The 22879-nt window shown below is 43.6% G+C and overlaps 1 protein-coding gene across 4 annotated transcripts in view; it reads left to right on the top strand.

Moving 5' to 3' along the window:
* Window positions 1-22879, top strand: part of LOC147008665 (cystine/glutamate transporter-like) — a 47620-nt gene that overhangs the window by 5842 nt on the left and 18899 nt on the right. For 2 of the 4 annotated variants that reach the window (XM_085864663.1, XM_085864664.1), the window contains exons 3-4: window positions 19227-19353; window positions 19528-19643. In XM_085864663.1, coding sequence (XP_085720789.1) covers window positions 19227-19353; window positions 19528-19643 — 243 coding nt within the window. Of the gene's footprint in view, window positions 1-15124; window positions 15642-18492; window positions 19125-19226; window positions 19354-19527; window positions 19644-22879 lie in introns of those variants that run through there. The other 2 variants (XM_085864662.1, XM_085864665.1) reach the window with 2 other exon arrangements.

Raw genomic sequence — 22879 nt, forward strand, 5'->3', positions numbered from 1 at the left:
GTGTCATTTTCTGGCTCCCCTAAGAGTGGACCACACCTGTTGTGGACTTTGTGAAATGGTCTGAGGTTTCCTTTGGTCGGATTTGCTTTCTGGGAAGAGAAAGCCAATTCTTTCAAGACAATTGTCTCACCACATGATTCATTGTACCATGGGAGGGAGGATGGGCTTGAGACCCCTTCGGGTCCTTACACCCCACATGTGGTGCATAAGTTGGATACAGAAGCAAACTGTCAAGAAGGAAAAACTGGAAATTTGAAAAGAGGTTTGTTTGGGGTAGGGGTGAGGGGGTTAACGAGGATAGGAAATATCATGGTTTTGGATGTGGGATTGTCTCAGATGGTGGAGAACAGCTGTCTTGAAGACCTGGAGGGAAGAAGGAGGTTGAAGACAATGTGGAAGTTGATTCCACAGCTGGGGGAAAAAAAGAGGATTGAATGATTGGAGGTCAGCAGTGATTCTGGAGTTTTGAAATGAGTTACATGCATCGATTGCTGCTCTTATGATATTGCTTTTTTGGCCAAATTCGAAAAAAAAATGTCTCTTCTTGTTCTTTGGTTTGCCATCTTCTGCCGTAGACTCTTTGACGTGTAACTACTGTTGAAACATACCCTGTAGACCTTTAGACCCCGAAGACCTTTAAATCATTTCATACCCTCATAAACCCTCTAAGACCACCGAGATCCATTGACCTTATAAACAGCTTGACCCCTTGACTCTTTCGACAATTTATACCTTTCAGAACTTTGAGACCCCTTCGACCCCTAAGACCACCTAATGCCCCTAAGAACCATAAGGCCTTTATACCCTTAAGACCTATGAGACCCGTTACAACCATTATAACTCTTAGACAATAAAGACTCCAAGACCTTGCAGACCCTATAAACTATGTTAGAACCCTTAGACCTCTAAGGCCCTCGAGACCCCATTAGCCCCTTTATAACCCTTATATCCATAAGACCCATCAGACACTGAAGACCCTTTATAACCCCAAGATCTTTAAGACCCTGGAGAAGCTATGGAACCTTTTGACCCCATTTTAACCCATTGACTCCATTAGACCCTTTATGACCATAAGAACCGAAAGACCATGTTTGAACCCTTAGACCCCGAAAAGCCTTCGACCCTTAAGACCTGTAACTGCTGTTGGAACATAACCTTTAGAATTAGACCTTTTGGACCTTTTAAGACTCTTTCGACCCCCATAGACTGTTTGGATCACTAAGGTATCTTGACCCTTTAGGCCACTGAGGCCCCTTTACCCTGTGACATTTTGACCCACGAGACCCCTTTAGACCCAAACGACTGTTGGAAAATACACTTTTGATCTTTAGACCCCATTAAGACCATCTCGACATTATAGACCATTATCGACTCTTTGGATCACTGAGACCCTTTATATATTTACAGCCCTAAGACCTGCAGACCCATTCGTCCCCTTTAAACGCAAACCACACAAACACAAAAACAAACATTTTTGCACAATACTGACTATACTTTTTTCAGCAAGTGTTACACAATCTCCACCACCACCCCCCCCCCCCCTCCAAGAGGCTGGATACTCCACAACGTGGAACATAATTTGCATTTTGGGTTACTGAATTTGTTCACCAATAAAAACATGGGAGCATGTTTTTTATATGGTTTTTACAACTATCGTGCCATGCACAACACCTTTATTGTTTCTTTGTCTGTCTGAGGTTCTGTCTGTCTGTGAGCAGGATATCTCAAAACATTATGGGTGGATTCAGACGAAATTTGGTGCACAGGTTGTGTGTATAACAAGGATGGATTGATTATATTATGTGAAGATCCAAAACCAGATCCAGATATGACAACTTTTGAAGCGATTCTTTACCATTGATAGATAGGGCCAAAAACGGTATAAAGCACGATATCTCAAAAAATTGTGGACAGGGTGGGTGTATGCCAAGGGCAAATTGATTTGATTTTGATGAAGATCCAGAGCCAGATCTGGATATGTTTTTTTTTTATTTTTTTTTATCTTTTTTTCAATCTTTTAGCTCATGGAATTGGAATTCCAGATAAGGTATTCTCATTGTGCACCCATCCATCCGTACATCCGTCTCCCATTTCGACTTCTCCGGCCAAACTGCTTGGCTGATCCGGTTGAAATTTGGCAGCAACGTTCTGCTCATGACTGGTAAAGGGGATGATAAAGCTCATTCCGGTCATTTGACTTTGTCGGTCAAAATGGCCAACTTAGTAAATTTCTTACAAAATCTTCCTCTCCAGACCCACCAGTCAGAATGCTACCAAATTTGGGTGACAACATTAGGTCAGGGCCCAGATCAGCTACAAGTCCAGTGGTCCTATTTTTAATCGTCTCATCATCTACAAAAACTGTCTCCCATACCTCATTCCTACCAATCTCTTCCTACCAATCACTACACCGTAACCAGTACCTGCTCCGGCTGAACCCTCACCACTACCTGCTCCCACTGCCCCATTATCATTGTCAGCTCCCGCTGCACCATCAACACTGCCTGCTCACACTGCACCATCATCACTGCCTGCTCACACTGCATCATCACCATTGTCTGCTCCCGCTGCACCATCACCACTACTTGCTCTTGCTGCACAATTACCATTGCCTGCTCCCGTTGCACCATCACAACTGCCTGCTCCCAATGCACCCACCACTATTGCCTGCTCATACTGCACACATCATCATTGCCTGTTCTCACTGCACGATCATCACTTCCTGCTCCCACTGCAAGTTGATCTTCTGGTTCAGGGATTGGCACATGTGGATGACTGGTCAGTGCACTCTCCTTCCAGTTATTCTAAGCTAAGTTCCCCAGACCATTTTTGTTGTGTTTTGCTCTTTTGTTTTTACCTCCACCACCAACGGTGAAGGAGTATTCTCATTCTCAGTATAAGGTATTCTCATTGTGCACCCATCCATCCGTACATCCGTCTCCCATTTCGACTTCTCCGGCCAAACTGCTTGGCTGATCCGGTTGAAATTTGGCAGCAACGTTCTGCTCATGACTGGTAAAGGGGATGATAAAGCTCATTCCGGTCATCCGGCCAAACTGCTTGGCTGATCCTGAAATTATGTGTTTTCACCCCTTTCTGTCGATTTGTTTCTTGCAAAATCGAAGATTTTTCAAATATATTGGGCAATCGATTTTGTTATTCCGTCTGTCTGTCTATTGCCGACATGTCAAAATTTTAAACCGATCTTCACGAAACTTCACTACATGGTAGAGGTTGTCATAAGGAAGAAGCCTATTGTTTTTGAGGTCAAAGGTCAAAATAGACCAAAGGTCAACAACTTTGGTGAGATTTCTAAAATCCTCAATTTTCATCCCATTGACTTGAAATTTGAAGAAGATTTCAAAATCAGGTCACTGAATGTAACCAGCCAATTAATTTTGAGATCAACATGGACCAAAATGTCAACATAGGCCCAAGGTCAACATCGGCCAGATTTCTAAAATTTCTAAGATTTCTAAAAGGTCACCGAAGTTCTTATTTTCGCAATAACGTCCGCTAAAATGGTCGTATTGACTTTAAACCAAATCCAAAATGTGCATCTTCCAATTCTGCATCCAACCATATGGCTCATTGGGGTGTCACACCAACACCCTTCTTAGCCGTTGGGGGTCGAATGTCAGGGGGGTCGGTTCAACAATTTCAAATTGCAATAAAAATGCCATTTCAAGTTCGATTGACTTCCAAGTTATGATCATGACCAAACTAAGTGCTATAACTCATGAAGCAGTAGCACTATCGACTTATAAGAACCAAATTGATTTCCAGGTTTTTGTTTTTTCAGATATCATGGTGATATGACAAAGTTATTCCAGCAATTCCTTGCTCAACGAGCAATTTCGTTTGTGTACAGGATATCTCGCAAAGTTGTGGATGGATCCCAATGAAATTTTGTGGACAGGTTGGGTGTGTGACAACTTCGAACTGATTAGATTTTGGTGAAGATCCGGATCCGGCTACTAAATTTTTTTAAAATGATTCTTCACTATTGAGAGATTGAGCCAAAAACTATATGTAGCACAATATCTCAAAAAGTTTTTGACGGATTTCGATAAAACTTGCTGGACATGTTGGAGGTGTGACAAGGAAGAAATGATTCCATTTTGGTGAAGATCCGGATCTGACAATTTTTTTTTAAGTGATTCTTCACCATTGAGAAATTGGGCCAAAAATGATATAGTACTGTGTAGCATGATATTTCAAAAATGTATTGGGCCAGATGTGTCCTCGTGGATCAGGCATTGCATGGTGGAGGTAGGCCCTCCACTGGGTGCCCTTCTAGTTCCAGTTTTTGTTACTTCTGAACCCTCACCTCAATCATTTTCCTCTCCTCCCTCACAAATTAAAACAAAATATCTCTTCTCCTTCACCCAGAAAAAAACCCAATTACCAACCACAACAACTGTGAAGGCATCATTTCCAGTTGTTTACACGCGGCTGTTTAAGCTCCTCAGGCAGAACAAGATAAGTGCTTTTTATGTGTTGTTTTGCATATTTTGTAATTGAGTTTTGTGTCACGGGTTGTGGGATTGTATTTACAAAGGTTGTATTTCTTTGCATAACGGTTTAGCAAGTATTTGTGTTAGTTTATTGAAAGAAGCAGGGGGAGGCCTCGTGTTAAGTTCAGCATTTAAGTTAGTTGGGGCCTTGGGAATATGGTGGTGAAAAAGGATATGAATAGAGAGCAAAGGAGAAAGGAAGAGGAGTCCATAAAATATGATAGATGCTCAATGTGGGCCACATCAAGAATAGGGGAAGCAGAGAGTACACTATTGTTGGAAGTGTGAGGAAATAGCCCACTTGAGGATAGTTATTACTAGGTTGAAGGAATGCATAGATAATTTGCAGGAAGTAGCAGAATGTGAGACATTTGTAGATAATTAAATAGTTGGTTACGATTGTAGAGTGAAATTGCTGAGGTTATTGGAAATGGTGATGGTGCAACAGGAGCAGGCAGTGGTCATGGTGCAGCAGGAGAAGGCAGTGTTCATGGTGTAGCGGGAGAAGGCAGTGGTCATGGTTCAGTGGGAGCAGGCAGTGGTGATGGTGCTGCGGGAACAGGCAGTGGTGACGGTGCAGCAATAGCAGGCTGTGATAATGGTGCAGCAGGAGCAGGCAGCCATGTTGGTTCAGTGGGAGCAGGCTTTGGTGAGGGTGCAATGGGATCGGGCAGTGATGAGGGTGCAATGGGAGCAGGCAGTGGTGAGAGGCAGCAGGAGCAGGCAGTGGTGAGAGGCAGCAGGAGCAGGCAGTGGTGAGAGGCAGCAGGAGCAGGCAGTGGTGAGAGGCAGCAGGAGCAGGCAGTGGTGAGAGGCAGCAGGAGCAGGCAGTGGTGAGAGGCAGCAGGAGCAGGCAGTGGTGAGAGGCAGCAGGAGCAGGCAGTGGTGAGAGGCAGCAGGAGCAGGCAGTGGTGAGAGGCAGCAGGAGCAGGCAGTGGTGAGAGGCAGCAGGAGCAGGCAGTGGTGAGGGGGCAGTGAGTGCATGCAGTGGTGAAGGGCAGCGAGTGCAGGCAGTGGTCATGCTGCTGTGGGAGCAGGCTGTGGTAATTTTGCAGCAGGAGCAGGCAGTGTTGTGGTTGCAGCAGGAGCAGGCAGTGGTGAGGTTGCAGCAGGAGCAGGCAGTGGTGAGGTTGCAGCAGGAGCAGGCAGTGGTGAGGTTGCAGCAGGAGCAGGCAGTGGTGAGGTTGCAGCAGGAGCAGGCAGTGGTGAGGTTGCAGCAGGAGCAGGCAGTGGTGAGGGTGCAGAGGTATCAGGCAGTGATGGTGCAGCATGAGCAGGCATTGGTGAGGGTGCAACATGAGCAGGCGATGGTGAGGGGCAGCTAATGCAGGTCGTGGCGAGGGTGCAGCAAGTGTGTGCAGTGATGAAAGTGCAGTGAGTTCAGGCAGTGGTGAATGTGCAGCATGGTGTATGGAAGAAGGTTTTATATTTAAAGAAGCAGTGGGAATCATTTCAGGGACAAAGGAGTGTTTTGCAGAATGATGGCCGTATATTGAATAGAAAGGGGGCAGCAAGGTTTGCAGTGGGAATTGAGGAAGGAATTCAGACTTTTTTTTTTAGGTCAGTGGAGGGTGGGGAAGGTATTAAGGAAGGAACGGATGATGTAATTGTGACGAGTAAGGTCAGGCAAGAAAATAGAATTTCAGGAAGGGAAAAGTTAAACATATTATATAGCAATGCCAGCAGTTCAATTAATAACATGGAAGAGCTTGAGGCCAAAGTAGATCACAAGAAGCATGATATAGAAGCAACATACATGTCCAAAGTAGAGTGACCAGGTCTGAATCCAAATTGGTGATCTGAGATGAGGCTATTGGAGAAAAGGAATAATTTTATGTCAACTGTGATGATGGATTCCATGACCTTGCTGATGATCAGAAGTACAGTAAGTGAATTGGGCTGTAGTTAAAGGGATCTGTTTTTGCACCTTTTTATGTAGTGCTGTGATGTTGGCTGATTTCCCATTTCCCAAGTGGATATAGGAGACCAGTCCTAAGGTGTATTAAATAGAATTTTTTTTTTAAAGCTGTGAATATGCGAAGCGCGAATGAAGAAGCAGGTCACACTTTATGAATACGTGGGGTCCGCGAATGGCGAATCTGCGATTGGTGGGGTCTTAAGCGCGAAGCACCAGCTCTGGGAAAAACGAGCCATTCGAATGTCCTGTGTTCGAGTGATGGCCTGTCCAAGGTCTCTCACAAGGAACTTCAACACAAGAGGAAGCCATTAGATGCATCAAGCCCGCTCAACAGTTGTTTGTCCGTGCTCTATCCTTTTCAAATGATGAGATTCAAGCAAGATAACAGCATGTACCATTTTTAGAATGTTTTTGTATGATCCAGCCGGTATTTGAACCGCTGACCTCCCGGACTCAGAGCGGATGCTCTATTCCATCACCGAGTCTGATAATATGCATGTGATGTCTTTTTTTGGAACACAGAGCAATATGGACAAATAAATTCCAAGCAGCTAACCCGACAGGAAATAACAGTCGACAGAAGAAAACACGCTCTCGGTGCTTGAAATGATATCAAATGCAGTCACCAGTCGTGAATGCGTTTTTACAGCATCATAAGTTCAATTGTTTGTCAATATCAGTAATATTACAATCCTTAGGCTTGCCATGTGTTTTTTGTTCGTTACATTGTTATATTGACAGGCTAGGTGTCGCTGTTGGCTTGTATAAGGGACAGGTGTTACCTGATGCTAGATGTCTCCCTGTTTGCTTTGACTGGTTTTGTCGGTGAGGAGGCGAGAGCACTGCGCCGAGTCATGTCAATGCCTGTTCTCTTGTATTTTGAGTTCATCGTGATGTTTTGCCTCTGACGTCTCCAATGTTGATCATGAACACGTAACTTTGCCATCCTGTGCTGCACTGACTCGAACTGTGCCTGTACTGCACTCTTATAACCAGTGGGATTGGTCGTAACTGCGACTTGTCATTTCTTCCACATTTTCAACTCGAGGGGGAGCACTCTGTAGAGTGCAAAACCTCCGCCGCCAATAATACTAGGTCACTCAAGTGAACCTGATATCCTATTCATTCAATTTGACGTCAACAGTGCTCACAGAGTTATAGTTTGCAACTTTCCCTTTTACTTTTAACTTTTACATACTCAATTCATTCGTCATAATGAATTGAGTATGTAAAATTTGTCTCATTCCTTGAGACAGAAATTGAATTTACGTGGGTATATCCACCTGAAGTTCCAAAATCAGCCGCAATTATAATTTTGGCATGCTTTTTGTTGGAAATCACTTATAACATGTAGAAATGCAAAAAAAAAAATCGAAATTTTGTTGAAAATAGTTGCAAATTTTTTTTTTCTCTAACAATTTTTTTTTTGGGGGGGGGTGGAAATCACTTAAAATATGTAGAAATGCAAAAAAAAAAAAAATTCAAATATTTTTTCAAATTGGCCGCCATAGCGGCCATATTGCATTTTGAACCAAGTCCAAAATCTAATGGCGTGATCCTTGGACCAGACCTAACCTCCCCCACCAAGTTTCGTCGAAATCCGTCGAGGAGTTTTTCCGTAATACTGTTCACAAACAAACAAACAACAAACAGAAAGGGGTGAAAACAGTAACCTCCATCCATCTTCGATGGCGGAGGTTAATAAAGGAGAAAAAAAGTTATTGTTACCGATGGAGCTGACAGGTAAATCTTCGACATATTGTTGACAATTGCATCGATTTTCAGGCATTCCATTATGTTTTCATGTTCCTTGCAGGAATTCAATCTCATGCATTCATCACTGTTGTGTAAAACCAGCAATGGGGGATATTCACAATGACGTCATTACCGCAAAAGCACGTAACACGTGCATGCTGGGAAGTAGTGTGATACAGTCAGCCACTGCGGAATGTACCACCATGCCGAATCATCATTAATGGTGTTCCAAGCTGTTACAACAATCACTGTGCTTCCATTCCACGTTACGCGTTTTCTCAAAAAGATAAGTGTTTGAGGAAGCTGTGGGTTCAGAAAATATCGAGGATAGACTTTATTCCCAGCAGTTATAACCATGTGGTGAACTCTTTTTGAGAATGGAAGTCTCAAAATTTCCTCTGAAACTTGGGAAGTTAGTAACCCCAAACAAACCACCGAAGAACCAATCAAGGTTCATTAAAAGGAACAAGGAATTCTAATTGAAAACTTATTTGAAAATTTCATGATAGACAAGACATTTTCTAAAAGATATAAATATTTTAACTTCGTGGTGTGCCGATTTCTTGGATAAACATTGAAATTTAGAGAAACATTTATCTTTGTAGATTGTGAATAAAAAGTGGGTTTTGAACTCTGTTTTGTACATTTACATTTTTTTTGTAATACCTTTGAAAATGCTGTTGTTCAAAATTTACGACTAACCCTTCCCCTTAAACTGCAAGTGGTTTCCAATGTTAGGTGAATCCATGCATTATTACCTCCATCACCAAAGGTGGAAGGGGGTTATGTTTTCACCCCAGTCTGTTTGTTTGTTACATGGCGAAAAAAAAAATTCGCCAAGTATGTTGATCTGTAGCATTTGTCTGTCTGTCTGTTTATTACACTATTTTTGGCCACAGTTTTCAAGCAATTGTTCTGAAATTTTGTGTGTATGTCGGTGACCGGCCAAGAACAACAACAACACTTAATTTTGGTGATGATCCGAATCCGAATCCGGACCTGAGAATTTTTAAAGTGATTCTTCATCATTGAGAGATTGGGCCAAAAATGATAGAGTGCACAATATCTCAAAAGGTTATGGATGAATTTGAACGAAACTTGGTGGACAGGTTGGGTGTATGACGAGGACTAATTGATTCGATTTTGGTGAAGATCCGGATACGAGAATTTTTTAAGTGATTCTTCATCATTGAAAGATAGGGCCAATAACGATATATATAGCACAATATCTCAAAAGGTTATAGATGGATTCTAACAAAACTTGGTGGACAGGTGGGAAATTCCAAATGGAAGAACTGATTCAATTTTGATGAAAATCTGAATCCAGATCTGGATACTAGTATTATTTAATGTTTTTATACTGATTCTTCAGCATTGAGGGATGGGGTGAAAAACGATATTGCATTATATTTCAAAACGTTATTGACGGATTTGGATGAAACTTGGTGGACAGGATGGCTGTGTGACAAGGACGAACTGATAAGATTTTGGTGATGATCCTGATCCAGATTCGGATCCGAAAATTTTTAAGCGCTCCAATTATTAGTACAGGGTGTTTCATATAAATTGCAACCATCTGAAAGTTAAGTGAAATTTTCATTTTTTTAATGCAATTTTTTTATATTGCAGGTTTGTATGAAGCATCATCTGGAGGAAAAATTGCAAACATCAGATAGCTTGGACAATTGAATAAAGGATCTTTATTGTGGAGTCTTACTTTGCCACAGTCATTTAAACAGACTCAAACATGATTCAGAAAGAAGTTCGAGACCAGATTAGCTCCAGATAAGTCTGGGGCTATTTTTCGATGTACATAGAGGTTTACGTCCCACACTGCAGTCCAACATCTTAATTGCTCAAAGTGTTGTCACCCGAGAACTGAAAGATCACGAGAAAGCACTGAAGTGGCAACTTTGAGGAGCCCCAGGAAATCGCTACGTCATTGATCTCAAGAATTGAACTTATCTTTCTCAAATACACAAATAATTCTGAACCAAGAACTAAAAATGTAACAGTATTGCATGCATGCAAGGGAAGGAAAAACCAACAGACAATGATAAACAATTTTGTGTGATGATGTGTGAATGGATTAAGAAATGAATGCGTAGGGAATCCAAATTTTCTGAGTAATGTGTGGTTATCTGACGAGGCCCACTTTATTTTAAGTGGTCGTGTTAACTCTAAAAACAGTGTTTGGGGGTTCTAGTTCTCCTGTTTAAGTTCTTGAAAGGCCATTGCACTGTAACCAGAAATGCACTGCATGGGTTTCCATAAGCAAATCTGGCATCATTGGGTCTCTGTCTTTTTAAATTATTATTATATTAATGATCTAGGCTCATAGAAGAGCTATGACACAGAACAAAATCAGAACACAACACAACAAAGGGAACAGCAGGAAAACACCTCCAGCAGGGCGGAGGTAGAAAGTAAATGGAGATGGACAAACAAAAGATGCCAGTAAGAACGAGGTGTAAGATAGAATGCAAAGGGTGGACAATCGTGATACATCAGCAAAATGTTGGGAGGCGTGTAAGGTGGTTTAATGGGTGTACAAAATATCATGATTTTATACTAATAAAAGGGTGTGTGTGTGTGTGTGTGTGTGTGTGTGTGTGTGTGTGTGTGTGTGTGTGTGTGTGTGTGTGTGTGTGTGTGTGTGTGTGTCTCCTCCATAACTCCAAAACTATAAAACCTTGCATCCTAAAACTTTGCATGCATACTAAGAAAACCCCAAGGAGGTGCTAGAGTGAAAATTGAGTGTTTGGGTTAATTAAAACACTCCTTTTGAAGATAATTAACGGCCATATTTAATTATATCCTTCATTAGGCGATCCCCAGCCGCCTCGCTCTCTGGGTCTTAAAGTGTTTCCTGGGTAACTTCGCTGGGGTCTGAAGCCGCCATGTTTTCTGGCCTGCTCAATCGTGTCTTGACTTGGAACAGGCCGCAATGATTTCTTCATGACAAAGTTGTTGCTTTCACTTTCCTCACTCATATTATCGAATGCCTGCTCATCATTGTAATGACATTTTGAATAATATACTTGTTAGATTGGCTGTATTCCTCTGGCCTGTACGTGTGTGCACATGTGCCAATAAATCCGGCAGTTGGTCTATGGAAGGTGATCCTATTCATGTCCGTCATCATTATATGGTGTCAGAGATTCGGGATTTTCTTCATCAATGGTGATGGAATTTAAACCGCCTGTTTATCGCCGGCTAGATGGGAATGTAGCTGAGAACTGGTGATGCTGGAGTAAGGACCTTGACTGCTATCTTGAGGCTGCCAGCCTCAAGTCGACTACCAACAGGTCGCCATCTTGCTGAACTGTGCTGGGCCAGATGCTGTGGTCTGGTGATGTATATGAGAACCTCCCATTTGAGTCAGTGGTTGCTTTGAAGGTATTCAAAACTGTCAAAGAGACATTCGACATACTGCAACCAGTGGAAGAACCTTGTCCATGAGCGATTCAAGTTCTGGAAATTCGCCGAGTCTGAAGGTCAGTCATTCGAATTGTACTTGAACAAGCTGGGCAACATGGCAAAGTCATGCATATTCACCGAAACTGATAACATGATAATGGATAAAAAAATTTCTATGCGCAACCTCGCCTTAAAAAAGCATCTTGCGTGAACTGAGACACAGTCTGGAGACAAACACCACTCGGAACACCACCAAGACACGTCTGGAGACAAACACTGCCCGGACATAACCACCATCCAGACACGTATGGAGATAACCACTATCTGGATAAGTCCAAAGAGATAATGAGAGAAGAGGTGTGGGAAGATGGTACTGCACTGTATTAGGAGGGGGTGGGGGTATGATTGTACAAAGAGAGAAAGGGGTGGAGGTAGGGAAGTTAGCAGAGAGTTATGCTTTATGAACACACAGACACACCTGCTCATAAGTATATATGAGCAAATACAACCTGTCGCTTTGCTGATGGGGCTATTAAGGAGGGTGGGGGAGAGTGACAAGGAGGGGAGAGGAGAAGCGAGAGGGAGGGATATCGAGGTGGGGTATGGAATTGAGGAAGGAGAGGGGAGTGTGGAGGAGTGCAGAAAGGGAAGGCAGTGTGAGGGGTGGGTCAAACTGGATATAACCACCATCTGGACAATGGGTAAACTGAGGGGGAAGAGAGAGGGGTGGAGGAGCGAGGAAGTAGGGAGACCGAGGAGGGGTGGTGGAGCGATGAAGCAGGAGGGAGTGAGGAAGGGGGGGGAAATGAAGCAGGGGGAAGTTGGAGGGGTGGGAGGTGAGGAAGCAGGGGGGAGTGAGGAGGGGAAAAAAGCAGAAAACAAGGCATAAATAAAACGTACAACAAAGTGAATTACTTTTTAATAAGTGTTTTCATGATTGGGGTTGGATACAGTACATATTGCTTGGAACAGACATACTCAGGTGTGGCAGGCTGACCAGTTGAGGTTGAAGGCTCAGAAGATGAAATGGAGGCCGATTCGCTTGTTGTATTTCAAAATGGAGACCTGAGTGGCTGTTTCATTTTCTGTTCATAGACCTTGAAACATTTCAGGACATTATCCATCTCCCGATGCACCTTAGAACTTCTCCTGCAGTCAGGATCGTACTTATTACAAACGACTCACTCAGAATGAAGCAGCACGAACCGCTCACTGAGAATGATGGAGCACGAACCACTCACTCAGAATGATGGAGTATGAATCACCCGCTCAGAATGATGGAGAATGAACCTCTCACTCACAATGATGGAGCACGAACCCCTCGCTCAAAATGACATTACGAACCGCTCTCTCGGAATGACAAAGCATGAACCGCTTGCTCAGAATGATGGAGCATGAACCGCTCACTCAAGATGATGGAGCATGAACCGCTCTCAGCATGATGAAACACAAACCGCTGGCTCAGAATCACGGAGCACGAACCGCTTGCTCGGAATGACGGAGCACGAAACACTCACTCAGGATAACCGAGCATGAACCACTCCCTCTGAGTGACAGGGCACGAACCACTCTCTGAATGAAAGGAGCGTGAGCGACTCGCTCTGAATAACATGGCATAACAAAAGCGTCCACAGGGAGTGAACGATTCACTGAGAATGATGTCATTCGGTTGTTCTTTTGTTCTCTTGGGGTTTTCATGGCGATTACAGAGCCCCAAAGCTCTATATACGCTGCACACCGAAACACCTCGGATATGGATCCTGGAGGCTTAAATTGCTATCCCCGTTTCTTTAATGAATTTTAACACTGATCAACAGAACCGGGGGTGCTTTTGTGGTGGATGGGAAAATGTATTTGGCAGACCTGACCACGTGATCCCCATGACACAGACCGAATGCAGTAGACACTATCTGGACTCATCGTACCGGGAGCAGAGAGAGAAATTATGAACCAAACCTTCTGGAACTTTACACCGGTCGCACAACCCCCATGGGATGACACCCTATCCTGTGAAGATAAGAGGTTGAGGGAACAATTCCCGCATGCTTGTTGTTGTTGTTTAATTAAATATGCGCTGTAGCGAAAATGTGTTATCAGAACATGCTTTACCTCGCAGCAACTGCGGACAGTCCATCCCGTCCATGACAGGAACTGCAGCGCCATTCACTGTGGTTTGTTCGGTAAGCGGCTTAAGCACTCAAGCAAGCATTCCAATTAAATGGTTGATAAGCGTTAGCAATGTCCAAACTATGTCTGAATTAAACAAACAAACACTTTTTTAGCGGTCGGAACTGCTGTTAAGTTCACGTCTTCAGCTTAAATTTTGTAATTTGGCTTAATTTAAGGGATTATCAAGGTAACGTCATCTGCGGAAATGAAATAATGCAACAAATGCCGGCGTCTTTGGGCATTTATAAATATTGCAATGTACCCAGCGATTCGTAGCTATGATGAACAGGCATTCGATAATATGAGTGAGGAATGTGGAAAAAAAAAAAACTTCATCGTTAAGAAATCGTTACAGCCTGTTCAAAGTCAAGGCATGGTCGAGCAGGCCAAAAAACATGGCGGCTTTAGACCCCAGTGAGGTAACCCAGGATACGCCTGAAGACCCCATAGAGAGCGAGGTGGCCGAGGATGCGCCTGATGAAGGAAGTAATTAAATAAGGCCATTAATTATCTTCAAAATGGGTATTTTAATGAACTCAAACACCCAATTTTCACTCTTGTGCTTCCTTGGAGTCCCTTAAGTTTCAGGCTGCTAGGTTTTCTAGTTTTGGAGTTATGGAGGACACACACACACACACTTATTAGCAGCGATTATTGATGGCCCTCACAGCCCATATAGTTCTCAACCCTCCCCCTCCAACCGACATCCCAGCATGATTAATAGTAAATCCCATCATTTTAAATTTACCCTTTACATGCACAAGCTCCAGATCCATTCTTCCCATCAGTATTCAGAAGAACCTAATCCAGATATGCAGTGCATTCTCTGGTAGTGACCCGTCGGGTGTTTGTGCAGCACAATGTGTATGCTGTCCCTCGGATGGACATGAAATGGGTGTCCCATCTATCAGCATTATAGTCGGTAGACCGACGTTGAAGACCCCACGGTGCCCTGTTGCGAGAGTAGGTGACCGGGCACCGACACCAAATTCTGCCACAACTATTTGGTCGAGCGTTATGCCTGGCCAGCAAGTTCATGAAAGACTTGGGCCAAAAAACTTCCCCCCACCCACGAGTGGGAATAATTGTACCTGTTAAAGAAGAAGAAGAAGATTGTGAACCATTATAAGTTGTACATCAATTGTCGAGACTAAGCCACTGATGGGGTCAAATACAATTTGCCGGTCATACCCAGCAGACAAAGCTCAGGTATAATTGAGTTTACAGGTACGACACCAAGCAGTTAGGGCTCAGGTCTGCTGCACCTTCAGTCCCCACTTTTTACACTCACAACAAACTACGTCCCGCCCTAACACCCTCTCTGGAATGTAAGGGTGAGTATCCTTGTAACAGACGGGATGTTCCAAGTGGTATTGCCACGTTTCATTGGAAGCAACGTTCAGCCAATGACAGGTTCGCATTCGCACCTCATTCCTGCGCAACGTTGATCAGCTGTGCAAGCGGAGGGCGTCGTGACAACCGCAGTGAGACGCGACAGCGCATTGCAGGCGTGCGCACCACTCGCTGGGTGCGTCGTCATACCGACATGAAGAACCACAGACGAGCGGCCTACGACGTCCACCATGCGAGCCGTGATGGCAAGGACACGATGCCTCTACCTGGCTGCACGGCTTCCCGGGAAAAAGGAGCCGACGCGGCCACCCTGGACCCTGCCGGGGGTACCAATGGAGAGCGGGTGGTATTGAAAAAGAAGATCACGCTATTTCGCGGAATCTCCATCATCATCGGCACCATCGTTGGAAGTGGAATCTTCATATCTCCAAAAGGAATCCTGGCCCACACTGGCAGCGTGGGAATGTCCCTGATAGTATGGGCGGCCTGCGGGATCCTGTCCCTTTTCGGTGAGATGGTGTGACCGTGCTCGATGTAGATGAGCTAACTTTTGCTCACTATTGCATCATGTTGGTAATCCGACCTCACGGGCCGTGAACATCTCTTTGGTGGCGCACGTTCATGACCGCTTTGAGAAATGACCGAACGAGCCTGTGACGGGGACCCGGATCTCTGCTCGTTCGTCACACTTTCTCCGTCATCATAATCATGGATCTATGGTCGTATGACGTCCACGATAGTGGATGTGAATTTTGTGGAGAATAAAAAAAATAATCTTTTCTGACGCTCAATGTCTCTTCCGGCGCATACTCCAGGATGAAAGGACAGCCGAGTTTCTGGAAATAGCAGATTAATGTATAGGGAATTGGATGGTGTCTTGCAACTTAAAAATGTAAGCATGAATGTTTCAATTTTTGTTAGCTGTGGCCGAACTCACACAGTGACGAACTAGTTTCCAAATGTAGCATGGCATCTTTAACAGAGAGGGGATGGCCGGCTTAATGTACCATCCGAAGCATTACGCAATGCCCTCCACGCGAAGCACCAATATGATTCAACGAAACCCAGTCAAGACTACTCGAAAAGCTACAAGGGATCCTTTCTCTTTTCGGTGTTAGTGGTAGTTCATATAAAATGACGTTTCATTCATTCGAAAAAAGGCTCCAAAGCATTTTCTGAAACATGATACCCGACTGAGTGGGTCGAAATTTCGAATTTGTTCAGGGTGTCTGTGATGACTCACTTGCTCTTCACCAATGACACCATGGGGTATTTAACATCCACAAACCAATGCCCTCACACCGACATGCAAAACCTCGTTTAATGCATATCTGAGGGACGGTACACACATTGATGAATCGCCCTGCGTGTGGAACACCGGGATGACATTTTATAGCTGGGTCGAGATTCGAACCCAGGCCAGACAGCTTCGAGGCGAGTGCATATATCTCTCGGTATAGTCCACCGTGCCAGCACAAATTACAATTGCATTGAATATTATTGAGATGATCATCCCAGCTAGTTTAGAAATGGAAACGAAGTAACGACTAGAAACAGCATTCAGTAGAGCGCATACCTCCACCAGGCTGATTAGTGTACGTTTCCCACTGATAGGCCGGATCTGGATTCGGACCTCAACCAATCAAAATCTAATCCGCTTGCTCTTGTCACCAAACCAACTCATCCGCCGAGTTTTGTCATAACCTGTCCACAACTTTTTGAAATATCGTGCAATGCATTTCTCATTGATAAAGAATTACTTGTAAATTCATTTTTTTATTTATTATACACTAATCCGGATTTGGATCTTCACCGAAATCTAATAAATTAATTGTTCTCACATACCCAACTTGTCCACCAAGTTTGGTCCAAATCTGTCCATAACCTTTTGTGCTATCCTTTTAGACAAACTAGAAATCACTCAAAGAACGACACTTGACAAAACAGAACAATTCAAACGCTGCTGTGGCATATCATCTACTGTCACGGCTAGGAGGGAGGGAAAGAAAAAACAGAAAGAAAGAAAACGAACAAAAACTGGTTTTTATTAACAGAAAGAAAGTCATGGCTGGGAGAGAAAGAAGTGATTTTTAAGTTGGATATAACTTGATTTCTTTCATTTCCATTGACCCTATCTTCCAATGTTAAAGGATCATTAAAAAAAAACATTCCAGGATAAGGTTCCGCATCCTGATCAAAAATGCACAATGCTGTAGTTGGCTGTTCTACGTACACAAAAATTTTCAGAACGATTGTTTCAAAACTGGACAAAAATTATGCAACAAACAGGCACGACGGACCAACATACTTGTCGAAATATTTTTGCCAAGTAACAAACAAACAGGAGTGAAAACATAACATCCGTCCACCTTTGGTGGTGGAGGTAATCAAGCTGTTTAAACAACAGAACAGACTACGCTCAGTAGAAAAGACAACTACACCAATCCCAATTCCACTGATTTGATTTGATTTCATGAAATTCCACTTAATTTGGGTTAATAAGAAACATTCCACTTTCAATAATTGTACCAAAGCATACTTGCCCCTTCCTTGTGTGACTGAACCAGGTAAGATGGGAATCCGAATGTTTCCGCAATTTTTTTTTTCTCGCCTTTATGCGGTGATTGAGCTTCAAGGTAGTTTGAGCTGTCTAGCCTGGATTTGAACCTCGACCTGACTTTAAACCGTAAACCAGGTGTTTTGCACGCAGGGTGATGCGTTATGGTGTGCGGCATCCATCAGAAGGACGTTCAAGATGGAGGGCCTGTCGACCAGCGGTGATTGTTGGTGGATAATGGAGATCCCACTGACACTGTGTCTTTCGTGAAGATTAGGCTTGTTGTGGCTGGCACCCTGTCCAAATCCCTGCAATTATGCCAACAGTGCAAACTCGAGTTAAGGGATGCCTTCGTCCTGCAACTGACTGAAAACAGGCTGATGATTGATGACCATCATCACAACACAGTGATTCACGTGGCTCCTTGTATTTTAAGATTCTAAAAAACAAATCGCATATGATATATATATATATATATATATATATATATATATATATATATATATATATATATATATATATATATGTTTGTAGATGTAAGGAAGTGTCTTATAGGGTTCAGATGTAAAGATAAAGGTGTTCGAGGATGTTCCACAAATACAAGTGCAATTTATTTTTTAAACCGTCCAGTGGGAATGAAACTTCAAACTGTGATTATTATTAACGCTGTTGGTGATAAAATAATTCTCGATAGAGTATTCTTCTCCTTTGTTCGAATGCAGCACAAAGTTGCAGGATCATATCATTGGCTGGGGGGCATGGATGTGCCACCGATGCAATGCCCTCTGCTGGTTAGGGCAGGAATTCGGAATTTGCGACGGTGCCGGCGATGGCTCACCTACTCTTCGCGAAGTACACCATGGGATCTTTAACATCCACCGACGAATGCTGGCAGACGTCCATCTGATGTGCGGCGCACGCATTGATGAATCACCTATAGATTGAGTGATTGATGACGTTATTTCAATGCATCTGATTGTACAAACTGTTCGCTCACAAAGCAAGAGCATAATTAGGCCAAAAAAAAAAAAATGTTGCATTGGCGTAATCCGCCCGACCCTAAAAATTCCGCCGACCCTACGTTTTTTTTTTTTTGTTTTTTTGCTATCGAAAAATTTTGCCGACCCTATTTTATTGCTATTTTTGTTGTTTTGGTATCGTTTTCAAGTATCTTGTTGATTGCGATCGCGATCGCAAAAACCCGGAAGTGTTTCGGACAGAACCCGCCGACAAAAAGGGTGGTACTCGAGCCGGGGGAGATTTTGGGAGGGATTTATTAGGAAAAAACAAAAAAAAGATCCCGACCGACCTACCCTATTTTTCAGTGACCCGTTACGCCAATGCAACATTTTATTTTTTTTGGCCTTATGGGAGTACTTGAGGTCGGGACAAATACTGATGACCACCTTTGCAAGTCAGACTTGTGTTGGACAAAGTCAGTGAATTTCCTCTTGCATGATTGTTTTGGGATGAAGTGGAGTGTCGTAAGGAAGCAGCATTCATAACCGATGTGAATCGCAGTGTTGCTCCCTACCAGGTGCACTTTGCTATGCTGAGCTGGGAACATGCATCAAAAAGTCTGGAGGACACTATACGTACATAAAGGAAGCGTTTGGACCTCTTCCTGCATTCGTTCAACTCTGGGTCGATTTGATCATCATCCGGTGAGCTTGAAAATGTTTTTTTGGGGGGAGATTGGTTGGGTGTTGGAGGTAACACACACTTGGAAGCACAGATTATATAAATGGAGGACAGCAGTTGATCGGATAGAAATAAATGTTTATAGTTTACCAGGGAATCACATGATTTTTCTTATTTATATTGACCTTAAACCTCAGGCCTGCTGCCAATGCTCTAATCTCTCTGGCGTTTGGTCGGTACATCCTTGAACCCATCTTCATCCCGTGTCAATCCCCAAAGTTGGCGGTCAAGTGTCTTGCTGCCCTTGGAACAAGTAAGTAAATCTTGAATGCTGCAGGAAGGTGTGCACATTTAGAGTCGAATGACCGTTGCAGTGGTCTTGAAGAATGGGAAGGGAAAGAAAAGAAAAAAAAACAGCTCAGAAGTTGCGAAAGAAAGAAAACCAGGAGATTTGGACTTGGACATCCAAAGAAGGAAAATCGTATCTGGAGAAGTGGAAGTAGGGAGGGATCGGAACTTCAATAAAATTTGCTGTGTTTCTGTTTGGCATTCCCATCTGAGTAAACATGTTGTCTCTTACGTCGTTCTCATCCATGTAAAATAACAATGATGTCACCAAATGTGCTTATCCAACATGTGACGCATGCACAAGCTTTTCCTTGAGAGTCTATAACTAAAAAGAGAGGCGCCTGTTTGCCCGTGTGTCGTGCCTCATTCTAAAGGGTTCCTGCTGGACTCTTAGAATAATAGAAATGGTGCCGTTGGAAAGCTGATGATCGACTTATCGATTTACTTGGAACAAAAATTAATATCTGTTTAATCTTGAAGATGCTTGTTTTGAAAGCCCTTTTTCTGGGATTTCAGAGGGGGGAGCGGCATTGGGAGCTTAATGCAGTGGTTCCTATGGTAACATTTATTATTCTACAAGCAAATATACCCGGCATTGCCTGGCAATGCTGGGTCCCTCCTCCCACCCCACCGCCACCCCTCCCTCCAGACTCCTACCCACCCCTTCCCATCTGTCCCCCCACCTACACCCACTACATCCGTTCCCCTCCCTCATCCCACACCTCCCCCTGCCTCCTCCCACCCCACCCTCCCTCCAGACTCCGACCTCACCCCTTTCCCTCTCTCCTCCCACCGCCTCCTTCCCCACCCCACCAGGGATGGGAAATGTGAATTGGCATTTCAAGTCCCATCACTACCAACAGCCTTCCTTCCCACTTCCTACTGACTTTCAAGGCTTGTTCTGGACCTGCTCCTGATCGAGATCGAAAGAGGATTGAGGAGGAGGAAGAAGGAAGAGTGGTGAGATGAGATTGAAAGAGGATTGAGAAGCAAGAAGAAGGAAGAGTGGTGAAATGAAAATGATGAGATCAAAGGAGGATTGAGGAGGAGCAAGAAGGAAGAGTGGTGAAATGAGATTGAAAGAGGATTGAGGGGGAGGAAGAAGTAAGAGTGGTGAAATGAGATTGAAAGAGGATTGAGGTGGAGGAAGAAGTAAAAGTGGTGAGATGAGATTGAAAGAGGATTTAGGGGGAGGAAGAAGTAAAAGTGGTGAGATGAGATTGAAAGAGGATTGAGGTGGAGGAAGAAGTAAAAGTGGTGAGATGAGATTGAAAGAGGATTGAGGTGGAGGAAGAAGTAAGAGTGGTGAAATGAGATTGAAAGAGGATTGAGGAGGAAGAAGTAAGAGCGGTGACATGAGATTGAAAGAGGATTGAGGAGGAAGAAGTAAGAGTGGTGAGATGAGATTGAAAGAGGATTGAGGGGGAGGAAGAAGTAAGAGTGGTGAAATGAGATTGAAAGAGGATTGAGGAGGAAGAAGTAAGAGTGGTGAAATGAGATTGAAAGAGGATTGAGGAGGAAGAAGTAAGAGTGGTGAGATGAGATTGAAAGAGGATTGAGGAGGAAGAAGAAGTAAGAGTGGTGAGATGAGATTGAAGGAGGATTGAGGGGGAGGAAGAGGTAAGAGTGGTGAGATGAGATTGAAAGAGGATTGAGGGGAGGAAGAAGTAAGAGCGGTGACATGAGATTGAAAGAGGATTGAGGAGGAAGAAGTAAGAGTGGTGAGATGAGATTGAAAGAGGATTGAGGGGGAGGAAGAAGTAAGAGTGGTGAGATGAGATTGAAAGAGGATTGACGAGGAAGAAGTAAGAGTGGTGAAATGAGATTGAAAGAGGATTGACGAGGAAGAAGTAAGAGTGGTGAGATGAGATTGAAAGAGGATTGAGGGGGAGGAAGAAGTAAGAGTGGTGAGATGAGATTGAAAGAGGATTGAGGGGGAAGAAGAAGTAAGTGTGGTGAAATGAGATTGAAAGAGGATTGACGAGGAAGAAGTAAGAGTGGTGAGATGAGATTGAAAGAGGATTGAGGGGGAGGAAGAAGTAAGAGCGGTGACATGAGATTGAAAGAGGATTGAGGAGGAAGGTGTAAGAGTGGTGAAATGAGATTGAAAGAGGATTGAAGCGGAGGAAGAAGTAAGAGTGGTGAAATGAGATTGAAAGAGGATTGAGGGGGAGGAAGAAGTAAGAGTGGTGAAATGCGATTGAAAGAGGATTGAGGGGGAGGAAGCAGTAAGAGTGGTGAGATGAGATTGAAAGAGGATTGAGGGGGAGGAAGAAGTAAGAGTGGTGAAATAAGATTGAAAGAGGATTGAGGGGGAGGAAGAAGTAAGAGTGGTGAAATGAGATTGAAAGAGGATTGAGGGGGAGGAAGAAGTAAGAGTGGTGAAATGAGATTGAAAGAGGATTGAGGGGGAGGAAGAAGTAAGAGTGGTGAGATGAGATTGAAAGAGGATTGAGGGGAGGAAGAAGTAAGAGTGGTGAAATGAGATTGAAAGAGGATTGAGGAGGAAGAAGTAAGAGCGGTCACATGAGATTGAAAGAGGATTGAGGAGGAAGAAGTAAGAGTGGTGAGATGAGATTGAAAGAGGATTGAGGGGGAGGAACAAGTAAGAGTGTTGAAATGAGATTGAAAGAGGATTGAGGAGGAAGAAGTAAGAGTGGTGAAATGAGATTGAAAGAGGATTGAGGAGGAAGAAGTAAGAGTGGTGAGATGAGATTGAAAGAGGATTGAGGAGGAAGAAGAAGTAAGAGTGGTGAGATGAGATTGAAGGAGGATTGAGGGGGAGGAAGAAGTAAGAGTGGTGAGATGAGATTGAAAGAGGATTGAGGGGGAGGAAGAAGTAAGAGTGGTGACATGAGATTGAAAGAGGATTGAGGAGGAAGAAGTAAGAGTGGTGAGATGAGATTGAAAGAGGATTGAGGGGAAGGAAGAAGTAAGAGTGGTGAAATGAGATTGAAAGAGGATTGAGGAGGAAGAAGTAAGAGTGGTGAAATGAGATTGAAAGAGGATTGAGGGGAGGAAGAAGTAAGATTGGTGAGATGAGATTGAAAGAGGATTGAGGGGAGGAAGAAGTAAGATTGGTGAGATGAGATTGAAAGAGGATTGAGGGGGTGGAAGAAGTAAGAGTGGTGAAATGAGATTGAAAGAGGATTGACGAGGAAGAAGTAAGAGTGGTGAGATGAGATTGAAAGAGGATTGAGG

This window comes from Eptatretus burgeri, chromosome 18 (genome assembly GCF_056783735.1).
Source record: "Eptatretus burgeri isolate ZD-2024b chromosome 18, Ebu_testis_v1, whole genome shotgun sequence".
Classification (NCBI taxonomy): domain Eukaryota; kingdom Metazoa; phylum Chordata; class Myxini; order Myxiniformes; family Myxinidae; genus Eptatretus; species Eptatretus burgeri.